At 49.7% G+C, this 25824-nt stretch overlaps 3 protein-coding genes across 4 annotated transcripts in view; 2 read left to right on the plus strand and 1 right to left on the minus strand.

The window, feature by feature from the left end:
- Gipr (gastric inhibitory polypeptide receptor) overlaps positions 1 to 10488 on the plus strand; it is a 13858-nt gene extending 3370 nt beyond the window's left edge. Inside the window, exons 5-13 of the mRNA XM_008852047.2 lie at positions 2023 to 2126; positions 2307 to 2451; positions 4230 to 4389; positions 4582 to 4642; positions 4914 to 4983; positions 5109 to 5197; positions 5288 to 5426; positions 8845 to 8886; positions 8960 to 10488. Of these exons, the coding sequence (XP_008850269.1) occupies positions 2023 to 2126; positions 2307 to 2451; positions 4230 to 4389; positions 4582 to 4642; positions 4914 to 4983; positions 5109 to 5197; positions 5288 to 5426; positions 8845 to 8886; positions 8960 to 9169 (1020 nt within the window). The 3' untranslated portion in view covers positions 9170 to 10488. The remainder of the gene's footprint in view (positions 1 to 2022; positions 2127 to 2306; positions 2452 to 4229; positions 4390 to 4581; positions 4643 to 4913; positions 4984 to 5108; positions 5198 to 5287; positions 5427 to 8844; positions 8887 to 8959) is intronic.
- Positions 10489 to 13117: 2629 nt separating this feature from the next.
- Snrpd2 (small nuclear ribonucleoprotein D2 polypeptide) lies at positions 13118 to 20193 on the minus strand. Its single transcript, XM_008852048.3, has 3 exons — positions 20039 to 20193; positions 16292 to 16471; positions 13118 to 13380 (listed from the first exon to the last, which is right to left on the minus strand). Coding segments are annotated over exons 1-3 (357 nt in total). The 5' UTR covers positions 20041 to 20193; the 3' UTR covers positions 13118 to 13205.
- A 512-nt stretch (positions 20194 to 20705) lies between these two features.
- The window catches only part of Qpctl (glutaminyl-peptide cyclotransferase like), a 9784-nt gene continuing 4665 nt past the window's right edge, over positions 20706 to 25824 (plus strand). Inside the window, exons 1-5 of one of the 2 annotated variants that reach the window (XM_008852049.3) lie at positions 20707 to 20986; positions 21445 to 21588; positions 23046 to 23327; positions 24320 to 24472; positions 24599 to 24698. In XM_008852049.3, coding sequence (XP_008850271.1) covers positions 20777 to 20986; positions 21445 to 21588; positions 23046 to 23327; positions 24320 to 24472; positions 24599 to 24698 — 889 coding nt within the window. In that variant the 5' untranslated portion in view covers positions 20707 to 20776. Of the gene's footprint in view, positions 20987 to 21444; positions 21589 to 23045; positions 23328 to 24319; positions 24473 to 24598; positions 24699 to 25824 lie in introns of both variants that reach the window. The other variant, XM_008852050.3, reaches the window with a different exon arrangement.

Here is a 25824-nt window from a genome sequence, read left to right on the forward strand (position 1 = left end):
ATGTGTGTATTGCCTGCATGTAGGTAAGTGCACTGTATCGTGAATGCCCGAGGTCAGACAAGGGCGTTGGATCCCCTGGGACTGGAGTTATGGACAGTTGTTAGCTGCCATGTGGGTGCTGGGATTTGAACCCAGGTCTTCTGCAAGAACCACCAGTGTTCTTAACTGGTGAGCCATCTCTCTAGGCCCTAAATTTATTATTTTTATTTTACGTGTATGCGTGTATTGCCTGCATGCAGGTAAGTGCACCCATGTCGTGCAATGCCCGTGGGGGACAGAAGCTGTCGGATCCCCTGGAACTGGAGTTATGGACAGTTATTAGTTGCTATGTGGGTGCTGGGAATCGAACTCGGGTCTTCTGCAAGAGTAGTTAGTGCTCTTAACCACTGAGCCATCTCTCCAGCACCCTTGATTTATTTATTTTTATTTTATGTGTAGGAGTGTTTTGCCTGCATGTATGTAAGTGCACCACATGCATGCAACGCCTGTGGACGTCAGAAGAGGGTGTTGGTTCCCTCAAACTGGAGTTTGGACAGTTGTGAGCCACTATGTGGGTGCTGGATACTGAACCTGGATCATCTGCAAGAGTAGCCACTGAACACTCTTTCCAGCCCCATATTATGATTTTTAAAAAAATTATCAGCCAGGCCGGGCATGGTGGCGCACGCCTTTAATCCCAGCACTTGGGAGGCAGAGGCAGGCAGATCTCTGTGAGTTCAAGTCCAGCCTGGTCTACATAGTGAGTTCCAGGACAGCTGGGGCTACAAGGAGACCCCGCCTCAAAAAGACCAAAAAAAAAAAAATTATCAGCCAGGCGTGGTAGTGCACACCTTTAATCCCAGCACTCGGGAAGCAGTGGCAGGTGGATCTCCGTGAGTTCGAGGCCAGCCTGGTCCAGGCCAGCTGGGGCTATAGGGAGATCCTGTCTCAAAAAGACAAAAAAAAAATTATCTATGTGTATATGTGTGTGTGTGTGTGTGTGTGTGTGTGTGTGTGTGTGTTAGTGTGCATGTGGAGGTCAAAGGACAACTTTGTGGAGTCACTTCTCGCTTTCTTCCTTTATTGAGTTCCAGGAATAGAACTCAGGTCAGCAGGCTTGTGTAGCCAGTGTCTTTACCTGCTGAGTCATCTTGATTTGACCATCCTTGTTTTGTTTTGTTTTAATTTTTAAAAGATTTATTATTTTTAATTGTGTGTGTCTGTGTGTGGGTATGTGTGCATGAATGCAGGTGCCCTTGGAGACCAGAAGCATCAGACCCCCTGGACCTGGAGTTATGGGCGGTTGAGAGCTATCTGACATGGGTTCTGGGAATTGAACTCAGGTCCCTGACAAGAACAGTACATGCTCCTAACTGCTGAGCCAACTCTTCAGCCCTACTTTGTTTTGAAACAGAGTCTTATTCTGTAGCCCAGACTGGCCTCAAACTCAAGGCAATCCTCTTGCCTCAGCCTCTGGTACTAGGATTACGGGGTGAACCACTATGGCTGGTTTGTGAAGACCAAGATTTTTTTCTTGATTCAGGGTCTCCCTGTAGCCCCAGCTGACCTGGAACTCAATATATAGCCCAGGCTGGCCTCACAGAGCTCTGCCTGCCTCTGCCTCCCTGAGTGCTTGGATTAAAGGGGTGCACCACCACATCCGGCATCCAAGTTTCTTAATTCTAAATTCCTGATGCTCATTGTCCTGGTTTGACTCATAGTCTTTCCTGTTTACTAATCCGTGTGTGTGTGTGTGTGTGTGTGTGTGTGTGTGTGTGTTAGATAGAAGGCTCAAATTGGCTGGTACCATGCCCAGCCGTGGGGGTGAAGGATGGAGTCAAGTCCATTTAGACAATGGGCAGTGGTACAGAAAAAAAAAAAAAAGAAATTGGGGTGCTGCCCAGGAACGGAGAGCAAAGGAACAATTTTCCCAAAGGAGAACAATTTTCCCAAAGGAGGATGCAGCCTGGGCATCCCCCCCTCCCCCCTGGGGCCAGCTGGACAGGACAAGCCCTTTTCTCCTCCCTTGCTTGTCCCCACCAGGATCAAAGGAGGGTTTTGGAGCGGCTGCAGGTTGTGTACACCGTGGGCTACTCCCTGTCCCTGGCCACACTACTGCTGGCACTGCTTATCCTGAGCTTCTTCAGGTGGGACCCCCCCTCCCCACCCCCTGCAGCCCTTAAAGGTGTGGTAGAGACATGGGCCTCACTTTACCCATTAAGATGGGAGGTCCTCTTTGGGAAGGTTGGCTGGCAGTGTTTAAAGGAGCTGTGCACAGCTGAGGACAGCTCTCCAGGGGTTCCCAGCCTGTCTCTCCATTCCCCCAGGCGGCTGCACTGCACTCGTAATTACATTCACATGAATCTCTTCACGTCTTTTATGCTGCGGGCGGCGGCCATCCTCACCAGGGACCGGCTTCTGTCTCCACCTGGGCCTTACCCTGGGGATTTGACCCCTACCCTGTGGAACCAGGTAATCCATCTGTCTTCTGTTCCTCCTTCCTGGTGGGACCTGGAAATTCCCCATCTCTTATCCATCTCCTACCCTACCGAAAACTTCTCTCTAGAACCTTCCATACAACCTTCATAACTCATCCTTTCTGTAATTAAATGCCTCCAACCCCTTTGCCCCCTTTGTTGGGATTTTCCAGTCCTTTCTTCACCATATCCCCCATTACTGAACTTTTCTTTTTCCCAAGGAGAGAACCTACCTACTGCAGGTGTGTGGGTGAGGTGGGAAAAAGTAACTGTTGAATGGGGAATTTGGAAGGTAGCAATTTGTTCCTGGACTTGGGAGGTGAGACTCCAGGAGGGGAGCCCAGGTGAATGAGTGAGGCTCTAACAATTGTTAGGAAGGTCTTGGGGTGAAGCTCAACAGTGGAGTGCTTATCCTGGTACCGAGGGGAAAAAAAAAAAAAGGAATGAGGAACTAGAGAGGTGGCTTAGTTGGTAAAGACGCTTGTTGCCAAGTCTGATGATTTGAGTTCAATTCCCCGAGCCAACATGGTGGAAGGAGAGACCCGACTCCCACAAACTGTGCTCTAACCACCAGTCTCACACCACTGAGGCATGCATGTGTGTCAGCATACATGCATGCGCATGCACACACACATATGCACACACACACACTACATGCTCACATACCACCCATTTTTTTTAAGGTGCAAAAAAATTTTTTTAAAGGGAAGAAAAGACAGGAAGTGGGGTGGGGTGTGGTGGCTCACACCTTTAATCACAGCCCTTCAGGAAGCAGAGACAGGTGGATCTCTGGAGTTTGAAGTCAGCTTGGTCTGGTAGGAATAAGTTCTCAGGAGCTAAGGTGGCTGCCGGGTGTGGCGGCACATGCCTTTAATCCCAGCATTTGGGAGGCATAGGCAGGCAGATTTCTGTGAGTTCGAGGCCAGCCTGGTCTATGCAACAAGTTCCAGGCCAGCTGGGACTACAGGGAGACCCTGCCTCAAAAATACCAAGGACAAAGGGGAGCCCCCCCCAAAAAAAAAAAAAAAAAAAAAAAAAAAAAAAAAAAAAAAAAATGAGGTAGTGTGGCAAAAGCTGTATTTGGGGATTCTGAGAGGTCTTCACTCTGAGTTCAAAAGGGAAGATGCCAGTTGCTAAAGGAATTAGAGTGAGAGAGTCCATCAAGAGAAAGAGAGCAAAGTGAGGAAAACTAACAATGGGTACCACCCACTGGGGATGCAGAGTGGGAGAACATTTGATGGCAAGAGATGAGGATGAACTGGGTCTCGTATGTAGGATTGTGATCTCAGCTACATGGTAAGCTGGGCAGAATAGACATTTCAAGAGTTGCTTGAGTTGCAGAGGGAGTTTAAGGCCAGCCTAGACATCTTACCCAAAATAAAATGTATTTGGGGACGTAACTTAGTGGTACAATGCTGTCTAGATTCCACCTGTGAGGGGCTGGGACCTGGCTCAGTGGTAGAGCCCCTGCCTAGAATTCCCCAGTGAGGGGCTGGGGGCGTGGCTCAGCGCTGGAGCACCTGCCTAGACTCCCCCAGTGAGGGGCTGGGGTGTGGCTCAGTGGTAGAGCCCCTGCCTAGAATCCCCCAGTGAGGGGCTGGGGTGTGGCCAGTCTGGTCTACATCGGAGTTCTGGGCCAGCCATTGCTAGACAGTGAGACCCTGTTTTAAAAAAACAAAACAACCAAAAGAGAGGCAAGGCTGCAAGACTGCTGGGAAAAGGCTTCGGGACCCCTTACCACCGTCTTGATTTCCTTTCTCTTTGGTTCCCTAGGCCCTAGCCACCTGCCGCACGGCCCAGATTGTGACCCAATACTGCGTGGGTGCCAACTACACGTGGCTGCTGGTGGAGGGCGTGTACCTGCACCGGCTGCTGGTGCTCGTGGGAGGCTCAGAAGAGGGATACTTCCGATGCTACCTGCTCCTTGGCTGGGGTGAGCCCCGACTCCTTCCCCCAGCCCAGCCCTGCACCTTGGCTTCCCCAATTGCCCAGCCAGTCCTCCTTGGGGGCGACTCCTCCCCTCCCACTCGGGCCGAGGAATTCCGCGGGTCTTGGGCCTGGTTGCGGCTCGTGCGTGCGCTGACAGCTGCGGCGGGGTGGGGGGCGGGGGTTGGGGTCTGCACAGGGGCCCCCGCGCTCTTCGTCATTCCCTGGGTGATCGTCAGGTACCTGTACGAGAACACACAGTGAGTAGCAGGATCTGGGGGCGGGGCCTGGCTGGTGGGCGGGGCTACGGGAATGAGGGCGGGGAAGTTGGAGTGTGGGCTCCTGGGGCCTAGAGTGAATGTGGGCGGGGTCTAATGGGACTCAGGCCTGGGAAAGGTTGCTTAGGTGGGACTCCAGGAAAGCAAGAATGTGGGTGGACCTTAAAGAGGATGGGCGGGGCCTGGTTAGTGAACTTGTGTGACCCAGTGCGTCAAGAGTTTTTATGTCTCAGGTCTACCCTGCCTCCTCCAGGTGCTGGGAACGTAATGACGTTAAGGCCATTTGGTGGATCATTCGCACCCCCATCCTAATAACCATATTGGTATGACCAGTCCCACCTCCTCCAGGCTGTCCTCAGGGATTTCCCATTCTGGGATACACGGAGAGCCACCTTCTATTCCCCACCAGGATGGGATGGCTTCTGGCTCAGTCTCTCTCTCCTCACAGATTAATTTCCTCATCTTCATCCGCATTCTTGGCATCCTTTTGTCAAAGCTGAAGACGCGGCAGATGCGCTGCCCAGACTACCGACTTAGGTGAGGGCGGGATGCCGGCTCAAGCGGGGAGCCGAGGGGACCGGGTTCTGGGCTGGGAGCCTAGGGGCCACCGACACCCTCTCTTTGCAGGCTAGCCCGCTCCACACTGACGCTGGTGCCTCTGTTGGGCGTGCACGAGGTGGTGTTTGCTCCAGTGACAGAGGAGCAGGCGCGTGGCGTCCTGCGCTTGGCCAAACTGGCCTTTGAGATCTTCCTTAGCTCGTTCCAGGTGCTCAGACCCGGTGCATGGGCTCCACCCTTCCACCTTGGGCCCTACTCCCCACCCGGGCACCCCACTACAGTCACCCCCTGGCGTAGCCTCAGAATGGAGTGCGCGCAGATGGGATTGGTGCAATGGACACAGAACACCGAGTTAGGGTTATCCTTGGCTCCGGGAAGGCCCCCCCGGGGGGGTGTGTGTGGCAGGAAGCCACGCAGCCCCCCAGTACTGCCTCCAGGTGAGGAGCAAAGGCTGTGGCGTGCACAGAGCTGGGACTAAGTTGAGGTCCCTGCTGTTTCCACTGTGTGGCTTTGTTCTTTGGGTGGGGGCTGCACTGAAGCAAGTGAGATGCTGAGAGGTGCTGAAGTTAAGGAGGTCGGTCCAAACAGTAAGGCCGATGATTTGCCTTCCCCAGTTGGCACCCTGCTGGAGCACAACTGAGCCTCATTCTACTCTCTAAAGTGGGGGCTATACTAACCTCACCTCACAAGGTTGTGTATTTATTAAGGGAAGTAGAAATGATTGAGGACCTATGTACTAAGATAGCCAAGAGCCAAATGGATGCTGGAAATACAGAAAGTAAATATGACTTATAAACAGCCAACCATGCCGGGTGTGGTGGTGGGCAGGCCTTTAATCCAGCACTCGGGAGGCAGAGGCAGGCAGGTTTCTGTGAGTTCAAGGCCAGCTGAGTCTACAGAGTGAGTTCCAGGCCAGCTGGGGCTACAGGGAAACCTTGTCTCAAAAAGGCAAATAAATAAACTAATTAAAAAAAAAACAGCCAGCCACACATCTGGAGGGATGTTCCAGAATGAAGATCCCTAAGGTGGTAGAGTAGCTGGTGTGATGGAGGGAGGTCAGGGTGCCTGCAGCTCCAAGACAGGAAAAGAGCCACAGGGACAGAGAGGTGAGAAAGGTCCACTCTCCAAACAGAACCTCAATTTGGCCTTTTCTCTACTACTGGAAGAGGAGGGGTGTGATCTGAATTCTATTTTAACAGGATCATAGAAAATCTTAATAAGGAATCTTTATAAAATTTTTATTACTTTTCTTTTTATGTATTGCCTAAATATATGTAAGTGCACTTGTATTATACAATGCCCATGGAGGTCCGAAGAAGGTGTCAGATCCCCTGGAACTGGAGTTACAGGTTTTTTTTTTTTGGGGGGGGGTCTTTTTGAAACAGGGTCTCCCTGTAGCCCCAGCTGTCCTGGAAGTCACTATGTAGACCAGGCTGGCCTTCAACTCACAGAGATCCACCTGCCTCTGCCTCTTGAGTGCTGGGATTAAAGGCGTGCACCACCACGCCTGGCTTTTAAAAAATTTTTATTTATTATTTTTATTTTATGTGTATGAGTGTTATGCCTGCATGTATGTAAGTGCACCCATGTCATGCAATGCCCATGGAGGTCAGAAGAGCATGCTTCCATAACAGCCTTTATCACAATTCACTTTACCCTTTGAGGGGCAAGTGGTATTTTCCCTGTAGCCCCAGCTGTCCTGGAAGTCACTATGTAGACCAGGCTGGCCTTCAACTCACAGAGATCCACCTGCCTCTGCCTCCCAAGTGCTGGGATTAAAGGCATGTGCCACCATGCCCAGCCCCCCAAGGACTATCTTAATAATAGCATGTAGCCAGGTGTGATAGTGCATGCCTTTAATCCCAGCTCCCCAGAAGCAGAGGCAGGCTGATCTCTGTATGTGGCCAGCTTGGTCTACATAAGGAGTTCTAGGTCAGCCAGGGCTACATAGTGAGACCTTGTCTCAAAACAAAACAAAACACAAAATAGGGCTGGAGAACTGGGTCAGTGGTTAAAAGCATTGACTGCTCTTGCAGTGGGGTTTGGTTCTCAGCACCCACATGGTGGCTAACAACCATCTATAACTCCATTTTCAAGGGATCAGGAGTCCTCTTCTGACTTGGTCGGCATTGCATACCTTGGTACCCTTACATACACCCAGGGAAATCAAATAAAATTATTTTAAAAATTCAAAAGCCTTGGGGCTGGAGAGATGGCTCAGAGGTTAAGAGCACTGACTGCTCTTACAGAGGACCTGGGTTCGATTCCCAGCACCCACATGGTGGCTACGAACCGTCCTTAACTCTAGTTCCAGGGGAATCCGAAGCCCTCTTCTGACCTCCGCGGTATTGCATGACACAGGTGCACTCACATATGTGCAGGCAATACAATCATACACATAAAATATAAAAAAATTCAAAAACCCAAAATAACTAAAATCTGTCTCCATTGGGCTAAACATACATTCTATCACTGAGCTGTATCTCAAGCCCAGTGTTGTATATATGTATTTATTTATTTACTTTTGAGACAGTCTCCATATGTAGCCTAGGACAGATCTGGAACTCTCCTTCTGCCCTGGCTTTCCAAGTGATGGGATTATAGGTTTGTGTCACTAAACCCAGTTTTATTTTATGTTTAAATTTAGATACAGAACATGTCTACTTTTATGAACACATTACTTATATACTTATAAGTGACATATAACAAGTTATAATAAGATGAAGAAAAAAAAAGTTGGTGTGATGACTCAGGGCCATAATCTCAGCACTCCAGGAGCTGAGGCAGGAGGTTGTTGTGAGGTTGAGGCCATTAGTTGAGTTTCAGGCCAGCTTGGGGTACATAGTGTGAGACCCTGTCTTAAAAATCAGAGAACACCGGACATAGTGGTGTATACCATTAATCCCAACACTGGGGAGGCAGAGGCAGGTGAATCTCTTTGAGATTAAGGCCAGCCTGTCTACAGAGCGAGTTTCAGGCCAGCTGGGGCTACAAGGAGATCCTGTCTTTAAAACAAAACAAAACAAAACAAAAAATATGCTGAACATGGTGGTGCACACCTTTAAACCCAGCACTTGGGAGGCAGAGGCAGGCGGATCTTTGTGAGTTCAAGGCCAGCCTGGTCTACATAGTTTCAGGACAGCTGGGGCTACCCTGTCACAAAACAACAACAACCACACACACACCCTGTCACAAAACAACAACAACCACACACACACATACACACACACACACACACCCCAAAACCAGAAAAACAGATCCAGGGAGCGAAGAGAGGGAAAGAGACAAAAGCTAATACTGTGCCAGTCACTACATCTTTTTGCACATTAGTATCTCAATTCTTCCAACCACCACCGGATGTTCATTTGTCCAGATGAAGAAACTGAGGCACAGAGTGGTTAAACAGCTTGCCCCAAACACAGAAAGCAGGGAATCAGTTTCCACACCCAGACCCTGGTCCCCTGTCTCAGCCCCTGGGAAGGGCAATGTGGGGAGCTGGGAGCAGTGAGTAGGTGCCCTCAATAGTCTAGGACCAGAGCGGCGACCGCTCAGCGCCCTGGGGCTGGGAACAGTGCTGTCCACACCCGCGATCTGACGTGCACCCCCCAACACCGCCCCCTCGGCAGGGCTTCCTGGTCAGCGTGCTCTACTGCTTCATCAACAAAGAGGTAGGAAGAGGCCCGCCCGCGCCCCCTGGCGGCCGCGCCGGGAAGGGCGCCTACTGAGTGCCCTACTTTGCAGGTGCAATCAGAGATCCGCCGTGGCTGGTACCACCGCCGCCTGCGCCTCAGCCTCAGCGAGGAGCCGCCCCGTCCAATCCCGGAGCACGACCTCCGGGCCCCGCCCTCGCGCTCTGCCCTTCAGGAGGTCCCCATCGGCTGCGGCTTGTCCTCGGGGCCGCTTCCCGGGCCTGGAGATGAAGCTAGCCGGGATTTGGAAAGTTACTGCTAGGTAACAGAAATCCTATGTTCGTCCAGTCAGCATGTATTTATCGAGCGCCTACTGTGTATAAAGCAGCGGTGCTGGGGACAATGGGGAAATGGGGGACAAAGAACTGGAAGACAGGGTCCCTCCCCCGATATCACAACTGAATAGGGGAGTCATCTGGCTATGGACATCACATCCAGGTACATAATTGTTGTGGAATGGTTTATAAAAAGAATTCAGACGCCTAGGGCAACCGACTGGGAGGTGACTTCTGAGGTGGTATTTAAGCCATGCCCGGAGGAAGTGAAGGAGATCACTTGAAGAATCAGAGGGCAGGACAAGATTCCAGGCAGATGGAACAGCATGTGAAAAGGCTCTGGGGCAGGAAGAATGGAGAGAGACCTCCATGGCTGGACTGGAATAAGAGCTCACAGACGGGGAAAGAGAATCGGGCAGGGTTGGAGGAACTGGGATTTCACTCCAGGGGCACTGAAGATTTTAGCAGGAGTTATCTCCTGGACTTTTGTGCATAGCTGTCTGTACTGCAGGGACTATGAGGGACAGGGGTGTGAACCTGGGACCCCAGTGAGGAGGGGTATGCAGGTGGGAGGGGGCTGCAGCTGGACCAGGATGGAGGCCACAGAAGGGTGGGCAGCAGTAGTTCTAGAACTGTTTCAGAACGCCAGGAGGAAAAGTGTGGCAAGAGAGAGAACGAAGGGCCCTTGGTCTGGGTTCAAGAGGAAGGTGCTTTTTACCTGTTCTGCTGGCAACGGCTGTGGGAGACCCAAGGGAGTGTCTGGATCTGGAGCTGCCAGAACAGGGAAGCCTGGTGATGTGGAGGATTAAACGGAGCTATGAATGCTGCATTTCAAGCCAGGCCCAATGCAAGCTGGAGAGCAGACACCAGCCTCCACCTGCCTCCACCCCCCTAGGATGAGGACTAGGAGAAAGGGATGCCAACAGCCAGCCTCGCTGTGGCTGGACCACCTGTAGGCACAGAAGCCCCTCACTCCTCAGTACCCAGCCTCTATTTTCCCTGGGTTCCCCAGAAAGATGTGTCACAACAGCTGAATTCAGAGCCTTTTCTAGCTTGTGGCCCTGCTGGGTCCCCCACTGCACTTCTGGCTTTGGGGTCAAGTGGAATGGGGGATCCTAGTAAATCAAGCACAAGAAACAGTTGCTTCTTTCTGGGGTGGGAGACTCCTCTTGGCCATGCTGCAGAAGGAATGACTGAGGTGGGTATGGAGGTCTGCAGTGACCTAACAACTCCACATGTTGCCACAGAAAACATGGACACCAGGCTGCTACTGTGCCCCTTCCTAAAACCCCAACTGGAAACTAATCAAGACATATATAAATTAAAGTTGTATAAACATGCTGCCTCTGTAGAAAGCACTGAAATCCGAAAAAGCCAAGCTGGGTGTGATGGTGCTTGCCAGTAATCCCTGCACTTGGGAAGTGGAGGCAGGAGGATGCAGTCAATCTTCCAGAGACAGTGGGCTAGAGGCCTGAGCTACAAGAGACAGTGTCTCAAACAAACAAGCAGCAAAAGCAGTAAGAGGTCTGCCTCATCCCTTAGATGGGCTTTTTAAAAAAATTTTATTTTTATGTATGTGCATGTATTTCCTGCATATATGTGAGTGCACCCATGTCATGCAATGCCCACACTGGTGTGGTCTATGTTTGGCCAAGATAATCTCTGAGGACCTCCCACCCCCACCCCTTTGGTTTCAGCCCCTTGAGAGGCATTTGGAGTCTGAGACAGGATTGTGGCAACTTCAAGACCAGTCTGATTTACATAGCAAATTCCAGGCTGGCCAGGAATAGAGACCCTGTCTCAAGGTGTAGGGGGTAGTTGGAGGCTGGAGAGATGGCTCAGTTAAGAGCATGTACTCCTCTTCTGGAGGGCCTGAGTTCAATTCTCAGCACCACATCAGGTGGCTAACAACCACCTTTAATTCCAGCTCTAGGGGATCCCACCATTTTGATCATTACTCATGTGCACAAACATGGACACAAACACACACACACACACACATATACACATGATCAAAAATAAATCTTTGTTTTTTTTTTTAAAGAAATTGAAATTTAACCAGGATGTGGTGGTGCATACCTGTAATCCCATTTAGGAAGCTGAGGCAGGAGACTTGCTGCAAATCTAAGGCCAGCTTAGGCTACATAGCAAAACCCTGTTAAAAACAGAGGGTGCTGGAGAGATGGCACACTGGCTTAAGAGCACTGGCTGTTCTTACAGAGGACCTGAGTTCAATTCCCAGTACTCACAAGGCAGCTAACGTAACTCCAGTTCCAGGGGATCCAGCACCCTCTTCTGACTCCAAAGACATTACGTGCACATAGTGCACTTACATACGTGCAATCAAAATACTCATACATATAAATTTAAGCCAGGCGTGGTGGCACACGCCTTTAATCCCAGCACTAGGGAGGCAGAGGCAGGCAGATCTCTGTGAGTTCAAGGCCAGCCTGGTCTACATAGTGAGTTCCAGGACAGCTGGGGCTCCAGGGAGACCCTGTCTCAAAAAGACCAAAATAAATAAATAAATAAATAGAAATTATATATTTATAAATATAAATATATAAATTTAAAAACCAAACAAGACGGGCTGGGGAGATGACTCGGGATAAAGTGCTCACCATGCTAGTGTTAGGACTGGAATTCAGATCTCCAGCACCCACATAAACGGTGGAGAGTGATAAGACACTGGACCTATACACACATGAACACACACAGAATACCATTTGGGCAGCCTGGTGGGTGAAGAAGTCTCTGCCCTCAGTAGCAGGCAAAGCAATACCCACTGCCTGGTAGGCACACATCAACTATCAGGGTGGCAGGGACAGGTGCATGGGACCATGACTTAAAGGCTTGCTCCAGACCTGCTCCGGAGCAGCTCTGCTGGTGGCACTGCTGGCCAGGGCCTGGCTGCCTGTCTGGATGCAGCTTCCTCATCTCCTAGCTGAGTCACCCCAGGATGACTACCCGTCTCTGAGACTCGGCTGTCTCACCTGTAAAATGAAGTAGCTCTCTACAGGCCTGATGGAATGGCATGAGGATCACAAGTTCAAAGCCAGCCCACCAAACTTCCTGAGAATGTCTCAGAATATGAGTGATCAGAGGAATTGGGGAGATGGCTCAGTGGGCAAGACCAGTTGATGCACAAGCATGGAGACTTGAGTTCAAATCCCCTGCACCCACAGAAAATGCTCCGAACAGAGATGTGGGTGGAAAAGAAGGCCCTGTGAACAGTCCAGGGCAAGATTAAGAACTTCCATGATCTCACAATAAACAGGCCTCCCTTTCCCATTGTTAGAGAATCCCTCTCAAGAGTAATTATGCCATAAGCTGGGGTATGGCTGGGTACAGAGGTGAAGTTACAGACAGGCTCAGGAGCAGGAAGGGTGAAAATCACTGCATCACTTCTTTGCTGATCCCCCAGGAAGTAACATTATCTTTTGGTGCCTTAGTCTACTCTTCTGGGGAACGGAGATACAAATAGCAGTGTCTGACTGGAGCTGTTGGGAGGATGCCTGAACAGCACCAGGCACCCCAACAGTGAGGCCATGATGTCTATTAGATCACCCAAGGACTACTGCTTAAGTGTCCCCCTGCCCACCAGGATGGGCTGGAGATGCTCCTGAGCATCTGTCAGGTCCCCAGCATAGCAACACAGAGCTGGAGACTGAGGAGGCACTGGGGAGATGGGAGTCTGTTCATGAATGAAAATGGAAAAAGAGACCCGAAGAATTTTGAGCAAGGCGGACTCACTGAGGTCATTTCTATCTAACAGTCTCCTTCATGGACAGAGCAGAGATGTGCCTCACCTGCTCAGGGGCCCTGTCCTAGTGCTCAGCCTGTGCCAACCCCACCCTCTATCTTTCCCAGAGCTCACCCTCCTCAAAACCCTGAGAACAGACAAGATACTATTGGGGAAAAAAAATCCAAACAAACAAACAAAAACACAGGGCTTTATTCCCATGGCATCAGGCAGGTCTCTGCAAGACGGGGAACAGAGCAGGTACTGATGGGAGGAGGCCTCTACTTGCCAGCGATGAGTGGGTTCCGCAGGACCACAATGACGGAGTCCCCTCGTAGGAACATCTTAGAGATGTAGCGGTCCTTGTTGACAGGCTTGGACTTCTTCTTGCCCTTGCCACTCTTGGGGACCTCAGTCCACATCTCCTTCACGTTCTCCAGCACCATGTTGCAGTGCCTGGTGGAGCAGGGGTGGGGGGAACACTGGAGTGAGAGAGGCAAATGCCAAGCGCTCACCTCTGCCTGGCACTGTGCTCTCCCTCCAGCAGCAGGCATGGAGAAAGGTGCAGGCGCCAGGGATGGGACGGCCAGGCTACCAGACCTGTCGACCTATTCTTAGCTGAGGCTTGGACAAAGGAATCAAACCCTCTGTGCCTCAGTTTTCCCTTCTCCAAACACTGACAATCCTGGCCCTGTCGTTACAGGGCTGCCATGAAGACTGATGTTACAGCATTTCTGAGGCACTTAGAAAGGACCCTGGCATGGAATAAAGACAAGCAAAATGGCTGCCCTTCTGCATTAACCAAGGTACTTAGGGAGGGCAGCAGGAGAGAATCACCTGCTCGCCCTAAAACCATAGTGCTCCTGGGGGACAGGGTTAGAGGTTGCTCCTGACCTGTGTGTTTCAGTCCTGTGCTGTCCTGGCCAAGTGGCTACATGTTGACCGTACAGATCAGTACATTCCACAAATGCTTACTTGAAGGGATGAATATGAGCAAACACATGTATGACTAGGTCATCAGGAAACCCACTACTTTATATGCTAAAGCGTCCTTTCATCACCACACAGCCACACTACCAAAATAAATTGTTTTTTGTTTTTGGTCTTTTTTGAGACAGGGTCTCCCTGTAGCCCCAACTGGCCTGGAACTCAATATGTAGACCAGGCTGGCCTTGAATTCAGAGATCCACCTGCCTCTGGCTCCCAAGTGCTGGGATTAAAGGCATGCACCACCGTGCTGGTATGATCTTTTTTAATTTTAATTTTTTTAAATATTTTAAAAAACGGGCTGGAGAGATGGCTCAGCAGTTAAGAGCACTGACTGCTCTTGCAGAGGACCCGGGTTCGATTTCCAGCACCCACATGGCAGCTACGAACCGTCCTTAACTCCAGTTCCAGGGAAATCCAGAGCGCTCCTGACCTCCGGGGCATTGCATGACACGGGTGCACTCACATACGTGCAGGGAATACACTCATACACTTAAAAAACAAATTAAATTAAATTAAATTAAAAAACAGTATTCGTTCTTTGAAACCTCTCCCACTCTCACTTTTCCTTAATAAATCTAAATTCAGTCTGCTAAAAAAATAAATAAGGGCTGTGTTGTGATAGTGCATACCTTTAATGCCAGGATTCAGGAGGCAGAGGCAGGTGGATCTCTCTTTCAGGCCAGCTGGGGCTACAGGGAGACTCTGTTTTTAAAAAATAAAATAAGAGGCAGGCAGATCTCTGTGAGTTCAAGGCCAGCTTGGTCTACCTAGTGAGTTCCAGCCCACCACAGGGAAACCCTGTCTCAAAAAGATCCCCCCCCCCAAAAAAGGGGGTTCGGAGATGGGACATTAAGATGTCTCAATAGGGAAATGTGCCTACCACGCCAAGCCTGATGACCTGGTCTGATTCCTGGGACTAGACCACATGGTAGACTCCTGAAAGTTGTTGTCTGACTTCCAATCCTGTGCTGTGGTGCCTGCCCCCATCACTGAATGTTAAAAAAAAAAAAGGAATGGGAAAATGGCCTACGGAATGTTTGCTACGCTGGCATGAGGACCTAGGTTCAGGTCCCCAGCATCCATATAAAAGCTGGGTGTAAGGACATGTATCTTTATTATCATTATTGTTATTATTATTATTTTTTGTCTTTTTGAGACAGGGTTTCCTTATAGCCCCAGCTGTCCTGGAACTCACTATGTAGACCAGACTGGCCTAGAACTCACAAAGATTCATCTGCCTCTGCCTCCCAAGTGTTGGGATTATAGGTGTGCACCACCACACCTGGCTATTATTATTTTTTAATATTTTATTATTTTTATTTGATGTGTATGCATGTATTGCCTGCATGTAGGTAAATGCACCCATGTTGTGCAATGCCCGTGGAGGACAGAAGAGGCTGTCAGATCCCCTAGAACTGGAGTTAAGAACAGTTGTTAGCTGCCACGTGGGTGCTGGGATTCGAACCCAGGTCTTCTGCAAGAACAACCAGTGTTCTTAACCGCTGAACCATCTCTTCAGCCCCGGGACATGTATCTTTAATCCTAGTATTAGGGGGATGAGCAGAGACAGGTGGATCCCCAGAGCTTACTTGCTAGCCAGTGTAGCCCAAGGAGAAGCTCCAGACTCTGTGAGACTGTCTCAAAAAGGTGGTGAGCAATAGAAGAGAGCATATGCTGACCTCTGGCCTCCAGATACACCACACATAGAAACTCACTTTGTGCTGGTCGTGGTGCACACCTTTAATCCCAGCACTAGGGAGGCAGAGGCAGGTGGATCTCTGTGAGTTGGAGGCCAGCTGGGCCCACATAGTAAGTTCCAGGCCAGCTGAGGCTACTGCAAAACCCTGTCTCAAAAAGACCAAAAAAATAAAAAACCTCTTTGTAACCAACCACCATGCCTGACCCTTTTTAAAGTTTCTAAAAGTTTTTTAATCTTTAAAAAAATATTTTATTGTTTTTACTTTATGTGTATGAGTGCACTGCCTGCATGCAAGTGCACTCATGTCATACAATGTCCGAGGAGGTCAGAGAGGGCATCAGATCTCCTGGAACTGGAGTTATGGATGGTTGTTAGTCGCCATGTGGGTACTGGGAATTGAACCCAGGTCCTCCTCTGCAAGAGCAGTCAGTGCTCTTAACTGATGAGTCATCTCTCTAGCCCTAGTTTTAATCTTTTGAGAGAGGGTCTTGCTGTGTTATCCCAAATGGCTCCTAACTCATGGTGATCTTCCTGCCTCAGCCTCCTGAGTGCTGAGATTAATGGTGTTTGCTATCATGCCCAGATAACTGGGATGCTTCTGAGCAACCTTTCATTCAGGCTCCTGAAATAGAGCTGGGGCCGCTCCTCCAGACCCAGAGGCAAGATGGTGTTGCTCACCTGTCAAAGGCCTTCACCCGGCCCAGGAGTTTCTTGTTGTTCCGGCAGTTGATGAGTACTTGTGTGTTGTTCTTGACCGACTGTGTGAGCACGGAGAGGGGACCTGTGTTAAATTCCTCCTCCTCCCGCTTCTGTAACTCCTCTGGGGTCATCTCACTCTTGGGTTTGTTGAGGAGGCTCCTGGATAGAAAGCCAACAGGTAAGATGGGTTTACGTTGCAGGTATGAGCTTTTTCTTTTCTTTTTTTGTCTTTTTGAGCTGTCCTGGAACTCACAGAGATTCGCCTGCCTCTGCCTCTCAAGTACTGGGATTAAAGGCATGCGCCACCACACCAGGCTAGGTTGTAAGTATGAGCTGTTTTTATTTTTTAAATATTTTATTTATTACTTTTATTTTATGTGTATTTGTATATTGCCTGCATGAAGGTAAGTGCACCCATGTTGCGCAATGCCTGAGGAGGACAGAAGAGGCTGTTGGATCCCCTAGAACTGGAGTTATGGACAGTTGTTAGTTGCTATGTGGGTGCTGGGATACAAACCTGGGTCTTCTGCAAGAACAGCTAGTGTTCTTAACCACTGAGCCATCTCTCCAGCCCCAAGCATGAGTTTTTAAGCCTCACCCTCCATGCTTTCCCAGACACCCTCCCTCCTGCTCAGTCTTTCGTGCAGGTCTGACATTGCCAACTTAGCCCTCTTCAGATCATCCACCACCCAACCCCCTCTACCCAGTCTTTCCCATGTCTATTGATGGCAACCCCGTCCTTTGGGCTTTCTAGGCAGGAACTCTAATGTTTACTTGACCTCTTTTTTTTTTTTTTTTTTTAACGGGATCTTTATGTAGCCCAAGCTGGCCTTGAACTGGTTATGTAGCTGAGGATGACCTTGAATTCTCAATTCCCCAGAGTTGGCTTCAATCTCATAGAGATCCACCAGACTCTGCCTTCCCAGTGCTGATATTAAAGGCATGTGCCACCAGACCCAGCTCAACTCCTTTAAATTTTTAAAAAATTTATTTTTATGTGTATGAGTGTTTTGCCTCCATGTATATAAGCACACTTGTGTGTGCAATGCTCATGAGGCCAAGAGAGGGTGTCAGATCCCCTCAGACTGGAGTTAAGGACAGTTGGTAGCGGCCATGTGGTGCTGAGAACCAAACCCAGTTTCCCTGCAAGAGCAACCAGTACCCCTAACTGATGACCCATCTCTCCAGCCACCCCTCCCCTTTTTTGAGACAGGTCTTTGCTGCTGTGTCTATCTGGCTGGTCTGGTACTATGTGGCCCAGACTTCCCTTGAATTCTTCATCTTCTGGAATGACAGGTGTCATCACTCCTGACCTTTCTGTCTAATGCTGTCCGGCTTCCACCCATGCTCTCAGAATGCTGATTTCCGCAGCACAGTCCAAGAGGTTGTGTCTAAACTGCATTATTCCATGCTTCAAAACTCTTGCATGGAACTGGCTATGGTGGCACCTCCCTGACATCCCAGCTCCCAGGAGGCTAAGGCAGAAGGATCTCTAGTTCTAGGCCAGCCTGACTACACTATAAGACTTTATCTCAAACAACAAGCAAGCAACCAGTAACCAGTGCCCCCACCCCCAAGGGTATCCATCTCAGTAGAGAAGAAAAGCCCCACTTTCACAATGCCTATACCTATGTGCTTTCTCAATTTCAGCCAGTGACTTCCCAAGTAACCTTCAAGGAGAGGATCTTCTGGAATGACAGGTGTCATCACTCCTGACCTTTCTGTCTAATGCTGTCCGGCTTCCACCCATGCTCTCAGAATGCTGATTTCCGCAGCACAGTCCAAGAGGTTGTGTCTAAACTGCATTATTCCATGCTTCAAAACTCTTGCATGGAACTGGCTATGGTGGCACCTCCCTGACATCCCAGCTCCCAGGAGGCTAAGGCAGAAGGATCTCTAGTTCTAGGCCAGCCTGACTACACTATAAGACTTTATCTCAAACAACAAGCAAGCAACCAGTAACCAGTGCCCCCACCCCCAAGGGTATCCATCTCAGTAGAGAAGAAAAGCCCCACTTTCACAATGCCTATACCTATGTGCTTTCTCAATTTCAGCCAGTGACTTCCCAAGTAACCTTCAAGGAGAGGAGGCAAATTGCATGTTAAGGCCATACTATTGTTGGAACTCCCAGATATCAGTGATCTTTCTCTGGCTCTCCTCTCTCTTTTTCTTTTGGTGTTTTTAAGACAGGGTCTCCTGTAGCCCCAGTTGGCCTGGAACTCACTAAGATAGACCAGGGTAACCTAGAACTCACTGAGGTGCTGGGATCAAAGGTGTGTGCCACCTCACCCATGCCCAGTCTACTCTCTTCTCTTTTCAACTGTTGCCTTTCCAGTTTGTCCTTTTGTGTTCACTAATCCACTAGCATTCTTTGTTTTTCACCCCATGCAATGGTTTATCTTTTTTTTAAAATTTGAGACAGGGTCTCAAGTTGTCCAGGCTGGCCTCAGTCCAGTGTGTGTGGCTCTGAGGATTGAATTCAGTGCCTTGTGCGTGCTAGGTAAGCACTCTACCCACTGAGCTACAGTCTCAGGCCAAGTTTTGGGTTTTCGATGTTACCCTTTTTGTTAACTATTAAGCTATTGACATTATTTCCCTACTCTACTTTTTCTTCATTCACAGGCCTGACCATCTAACATACCACGTATTCATTTATCACTCTACGGTTAGCCTCTCAACTCTCTTCAGAAGCCCTAAGAACATTTTAAAATTTTTATTTAATTTTAAAAGCATTTTATTTGTTACTTAACCATGCCCAGCTTGTTATTTTTATTTTATGTGTATGAGTTTAATGCCTGAATGTGTGTAAGTGCACCCATATCGTGCAAAGTTCTCAGAGGTCACAAGACAGTGTTGGATTCCTGGAACTGGAGTTAGAGATGATTGTTAGCCTCCATGTGGGCGCAGGGAATGGAACCAGGTCCGCTGCAAGAGTAGCCAGTGCTCTTAATCAGTGAGCTATCTGTCTAGTCCATCTTTGCTTTCCCCTTAATGGTGTGGCATTTTCTATTCACTTATGCATCCCATGTGTCCAAAGTAGCGCGTAACTTACATCCATCTATGTAGTATATGCTCAGTAAATAAACACGCAAAACCAGTGCTTGCTATCCCAACAGCCTCGAATTAGGCTGAAGAGCCACCACCTAGGTTATTCTGATAAGTCCCTTACCTTAAGTCACAATTTCAAAGATAACTTCTTTCCCCCTTTTTTATTCGTAAAATCGCTTCCTCTTAAAAAATCCTTTCTTGAGGGGGTCTTTTTTTTCTTTTTAAGACAGGTTCCCGCTGGAACTTGCTAGTAGCCCAGGCTGGCCTCAATCTCACAGAGATCCACCTGCCTCTTCCTCCCGAGTGCAAAGGCATGCGCCACTACGCCCGGTCTTTGGGATAATGTCTCTCTGCAGGCTGCAGAGGAACTCGAGGTCCTCCAGCCTCAGCCTCCCAAGTCCTGGGATTCCAGGATACCCCACCAGGCACGGCTGTGCCCTCACAATCCATTTCCCTAGGACTCCGTAACTGAGCGCGTCCCACGCCAGTTAAGAGCGCTTCTCCAGCTCCCGAAACTCGCGATACGTCAAAGGCCGGATGCCGGTTCTCAAACACATCAGGAAAGAAAACTGACTTCGTCTTGAAAATAAAGGCCCTGCGCGCCCCGTTACTGCCATTAACCCCCCAAATCTCCCAGCTCCACCTCCCTCCCGCCGCCGCAGCCCAACCCGGCCTCACATGGTGCAAGTTTCCCTCGCAGAACACTGCCGCTTCCACCGCGATGCTTTGGCCTCCGAGTGGAGCGAGTGGAAGGCAGGACTTCCGCTGTCTGAGGCACACTTCCGCCCGCGCCTGCGCAGTCCAGAACATACGTGGGGGCGTGGCCTGTTGCCATAGTAACCTCTTCCCGCTGCGCTGAGACGAATGTCTGGACTAACGGCCCGAAGCCACTCAGGACCGTAATAAGCCAGATGGCCACGACAACTGAGAGGAAAAGAAGGGGTTAGATTCGAATTAGTTCTCCATTGAATATTCTACGTGGAAGGAGGGAAACGAAACTTGTTTCCAAATACCCGCCGACCCTTTCTTAAAGGGCGTGGATTCGGGCCAGCCAATCCGCTACTCGTTTGAGGAATTGGCACCGCCCCTTTTCCCTTGAGTTGAAGGTTCATTGATTACCTGCTATATCCGGGAGGGTCGTGGCCTTGCTGCAGGGAGCGCTACCGTTTCGCACATTCACCTACAGTTCATTGGCTGGTCCTCCTCCGTGGATTGTGCGACGTTCAGGATAGCCAATAGAAATAGACCGGGTAGGCGGGTCCTCAGGATGCTCGGTCCTTATTGGCTTCCATTCGTTCCCCGTGGGTGGGACGTGGCAGCCACTCTGGTTCCTTATTGGTGTTTGTGACTCTACCGGGCGGATCTTGGCTCCGACCTAATCTCTACCCAAGGACCCGAATTCGGGTTCCAGCTGCCATGCGTTCCGGGGGCCGCGGGCGATCCCGGCTGCGGGTCGGGGATCGCGGCCTTATGGAGCCGCCCTCACTGCCCAAGCGCCGCCTGCTGCCGCGTCTGCACCTGCTGCCCCTGATGCTGCTGGCGCTGGCCCTGGGCTCGGCGTTCTACATCATCTGGAAAAGTTGGAACCCAGGGGCTGAGGAGCTGTCGCCGAGCCGGGAATTGCGGGTGAGGCTGCCCACTTTCCTTTCCCCCTGAGTCTCGGGTTAACGTGGCTGTATCGTATGGCCCTTGCCGCCGGTGCCAGCGCCTTTCTCCCTCACTTGAGCACATGCCCCTTATCGAATGGCTTCAGCCTTGTTTTCTACTAGTAGCTCCCTCTCCAAGATGAAGGGTCTAGGAGGTAGCAAGATTGGGAACTCTGAGTTCTTCGCCCCAAGGCGTGTGTTTGGAAGTCTCTCCACCCAGCTTAGGTTTCCCCATCAGGACTGCGGTAGGCTGGACCAGATGGGCTTTGAGGGGCTTTCACTCAGTCTAGGATTCTTCCTAAGAAGTCTTTGATGCTGGAGACTGCGCGTTACCAAGAGGAGCCAGGGCTCCTAAGAGGGCAACACAGGGTAGGCTGGGAATGGGGGTTCTTTCATTCTTTTTTATAACTCGCTCCCCAATCCCATTTCTCATCCAAGGCCCCGCTGGTTGGAAGTCTACCAGAAGCCAAGCTGCGGAGGGTGGTGGGACAGCTGGATCCGCAGCGTCTCTGGGGGACTTTTCTGCATTCCCTGCTGATTGTGCGACCCCCAGGTAGCCCTGGCAATCTCCAAGTCAGAAAGGTAAAAGGTCTTACTTCTAATCCCCAATCTCCTCTCCTCAGCCTGTTAGGAAATGGAACACAGACACCTAAGATCCCAAGACAGCCAAGCGCAGACTGGGGCTCTGATGGAGGGGAGAAGCAGACATTTTTTTTTTAAATATATTTTATTTATATTTATTTATTTATTTTTAATTTTTGTGTATGAGTGTATTGCCTGAATGTATGTGAGTGTACCTGTGTCGTGCAATGCCGCGGAGGTCAGAAGAGGGCTTCAGATTCCCCTGGAACTGGAGTTAAGAACAGTTCGTAGCTGCCATGTGGGTGCTGGGAATTGAACCCGGGTCCTCTGCAAGAGCAGTCAGTGCTCTTAACTGCTAAGCCATCTCTTCAGCCCGAGAACTCTTGATTCCCACAGTGGTGCACAAACTGCAGGCTATAATATGACCCTCACCCAAAACTTACTGTATACTAGGTACAAGCAGTGCATTGTCCTGTAAGGTGAAAACGCATATGATCTTCATTATGCAGATGAGGAAACTGAGGCCCAGAGAGGTAATTATACTTTGTCCAAACCCCACACCTACTTGAGGTTTGACCTCAAGCAGATTAGCTTCAGAACTGATTGGGGGAACATTTCCCTGTTGCCACCCAGGTTCTGTGTTTAGAGGTCACCTCACCTTGGAGTAGTTTCATAACCTCTCTGGGACTCAGTTTCTTCATCTGAAAAATGGGGACATTCACTGACATTGCTATATCCATAGAGTTCCTAGAAGAGAGCAATTTAGGAGGAAGCCAGGGCTGGGATGTATCTCAGTAATACAGCACCTGCCTGGAATCTTCCAATGAGGGGTTGGGGGTGTGGCTCAGTGGTAGAACACCTGCCTAGAATCCCCCAGTGAGGGGCTGGGGTGTGGCTCAGTGGTAGAGCTCCTGCCTAGAATCCCCCAGTGAGGGGAGGGGAGAGTTACTTAGTGGTTGAGTATCTGCCTAGAATCCACTAGTGAGGGGCTGGGGGCATGGCTCAATAGTAGAGTGTTTGCCTAGCATGCAGAAGTCCCTGGGTTCAGTCCTCAGCAACAACACCACACACAGACACAAAAGAATAAACCATACCTGGATACAGTAGCCCAGGCCTGTAATTGAACATTCAGGAGGCAGAGGCATGATGATCTCAAGTTCTAAGCCAGCCTAGGCTCCATAGCAAGTTGGAGGCTAGCCTGGACTACATAGTAAGGCTTTGTCTCAAAAGAAGCAGAAATAGCCATGGTTAGTTTTGATGGTATTCATTCAAGATGTGGAATCACCCCACATCTGGCACGCAGTAGGTCTACAGCAGAAGTCTGTCAAGGGAAGGAGGTAAACCAAAGGGGGACTTTGGAGTCCACCAGACTGATCTGCATGGCTCCAGTCACAAGGCCCTTCTCCCCACCTCCTCCCCAGTCCCTGTCCACCCTCCTACCTCTCTCTTACCACTAGTTTCTGGAGGCCACCATGCAGGGCCTCTCAGCAGGCTGGCACGTGGAGCTAGATTCGTTCACAGCTTCAACCCCCCTGGGACCATTGGACTTTGGAAATGTGGTGGCTACACTTGACCCAGGAGCTGCCCGTCACCTCACCCTTGCCTGCCATTATGACTCGAAGTTCTTTCCCCCGGGATCAGCCCCCTTTGTGGGGGCCACAGATTCGGCTGTGCCCTGTGCCCTGCTTCTGGAGCTGGTCCAGGCCCTTGACCCGATGCTCAGTAAGACCAAGCAGCAGGTAAGGATCATCTGCCTCTGTCAGTCATCCTTTTTTATTGTTGTTGTCATTCATCTTTTTTGAGACAGGGTCTCCCTGTAGCCCCAGCTGGCCTGGAACTCTCAGAGATCTATCTGCCTCTGCCTCCCGATCATCCTTTTTTTTTTTTCTTTTTTTTTTTTGGTGCTAAAATTTTACTGCTTAATAAGATAGTAGGAAGCTTATCTATCCAGATATGGATCTCACAGATAAGACCAAGTAACTTCCATTAACTGTGAGACATGAACTCCCATTTTTTTGTGTATTTCATACAGAAAATCTTTATACCCCCTTCCCCCTTCCTTTTTGGCGCCCTCCCATAGCCCCTCCACTGGAGTTCATACATTCTGTCATTTGTATTCAGGCCTATCATGTAAAGTTAGTATCCCCAGATGTCCCTCAGTGCAAGTTCATCCACTGGGATTTAGTCAGCCTATCTAGAGTCTTTCCATTCAAGATCAGCTCTCCCTCACCCAACAGTAATCAGCTGCCAATAATTCTTCGACTAAGATTGGGGCTTGCTGTTGATTTCCACAGTTCTGTGATGGGTTTTTAATCTGCCTAAGTTTGCATGGGCCTTGTGCATGCTGACACCATTGCTGTATGTTTGTATGAGAAGGATCCCTGGTGCCTGTAGGACCATTTCCATAGGGTCATGCATCTCCTCCCTGCCTCCCCTTTTTTTTTTTTAAATTGAGACAGAGTCTATGTTTGGAGCCCAAGTTAGACTTGAACTCACGGCAATCCTCCTGTCTCAGCCTTCTAAATAGTTTGATGACTGATGCCCCCATGCCCCACTGTCTCCCAACCAATATTCCAGGCCTTCCTGTTCAGCCTATGACTTCTGCCAGCATACTTACACGAGTGAGGACACCTGGTTGGTCCCATCCATCCAGCTGTATAGATAGATGGGCAGGGCATGTGGCTGGGCTGCTGCCAAGGGCTGGTACTGATATGGCCACCTGCTCCCATAGGCACCCTCGGTGACTCTGCAGCTGCTTTTCTTGGATGGGGAAGAGGCGCTGAAGGAGTGGGGACCCAGGGACTCCCTCTATGGCTCCCGGCACCTGGCCCAGATCATGGAATCTATACCCCATAGCCCCGGCCCCACCAGGATCCAAGCTATTGTAAGACCTGTTCCTCTGGACTCTGGAGAGGGAGGGAGGAAGGGAGGGAAGGAGGGAAGGAAGGGGAAGGAGGGTGGACCAGCCACATCCAACTCAGCCCCCTCCAGTTCTGGTCTCCCTCCCTAGGATCTCTTTGTACTTCTTGATCTTCTGGGAGCACCCAGTCCACTCTTCTACAGCCATTTTCCCCACACAGTCCGCTGGTTCCAACGGCTGAGGAGTATCGGTAAGCAGGGAAGGCCGAGGTTGCAGGGTGGGCTGGACAGGTACCCCGACCTCTGTGTGTTCATCTAGCGTTCCCTCCTCATACCTGGTCCAAGAAACCAGGCCAGAAACACACACTGATCCTGCAGAGGTCTAGTGTAGTTAGTGATCATGAAACAGGAGCTCTGGCAGGAGATAGGCCTGATTTCAAAACCTAGGTCTCTCTCAAACCAGCTGTGTGAACTGGGGCAAGATGCCTCATCTCTCTTAAGCCTCAATTTCTTTCTGTAAAGTGAACATGGAGGTAAAGCTAATGGGGGTATGGCTGTGAACTGGGCATAAGGATGCTGTCTGTAATCCTAGCACTCAGGAGGCTGAGGCAAAAATATTGCAAGTTCAAGGCCAGCCTAGGTGACCTAGTGAGTTTCCAGGCAGGACTAAGCTGTCTCAAAATAAAATAAAATTAGCTGGGCATGGTGGTGCACACTTGTAGTTCCCAATTCTTGGGAGGCTGAAGCAAGAAGAGTGTGAGTTCCAGGCAAGCCTGGGGTACAAAGCATGACTTTGTCTCAAAAATAAATAAAATAGGGCCAGACATGGTGGCACACCTTTAATTCCCAGCACTCAGGACGCAGAGGTAAGTGGATCTCTGTGAGTTCGAGGCCAGCCTAGTCTATAGTGAGTTCCAGGACAGCTGGGTTACATAATGAGACCCCGTCTCAAAAAAAAAAAAAAAAAAAAAAAAAAAAACCCAAAAATAAAATAGTTGGGTATGGTGGCACACACTTGTAATCCCAACACTTGGAAGATGGATCCAGACAGAAGGATTAGGGGTTCAAGGTCATTCTCAGCTACACATAGAGTTTGAGGCCAACCTGGGGCTATGTGAGGCCTTTTCTCTTAAAAAACTCAAAATAAATAAAATAATTAAGGGCTGGAGAGATGGCTCAGTGGTTAAGAGAAAATATTGCTCTTGCAGAGGACCCAGGTTTGGTTTATAACACCCACATCAGGCAGCTCACAACTGCCTCTAACTTCAGCTCCAGGGAGCCCAAAGCCTTTGGCTTCATTGGGTACCAGCACATGTACATATACCCATATGTACATAATTAAAAATAAAATAAATATTTAAAAATATAAAATAATTT

This window comes from Nannospalax galili, unplaced genomic scaffold (assembly GCF_000622305.1).
Source record: "Nannospalax galili isolate Female #2095 unplaced genomic scaffold, S.galili_v1.0 scaffold385, whole genome shotgun sequence".
Lineage (NCBI taxonomy): Eukaryota > Metazoa > Chordata > Mammalia > Rodentia > Spalacidae > Nannospalax > Nannospalax galili.

Coding starts and splice junctions, on each gene's coding strand:
- Snrpd2 (XM_008852048.3), bottom strand. Junction 13,381..16,291: donor CGGGTGAAGGCCTTTGACAG/GTGAGCAACACC, acceptor CTGCTCCACCAG/GCACTGCAACATGGTGCTGG.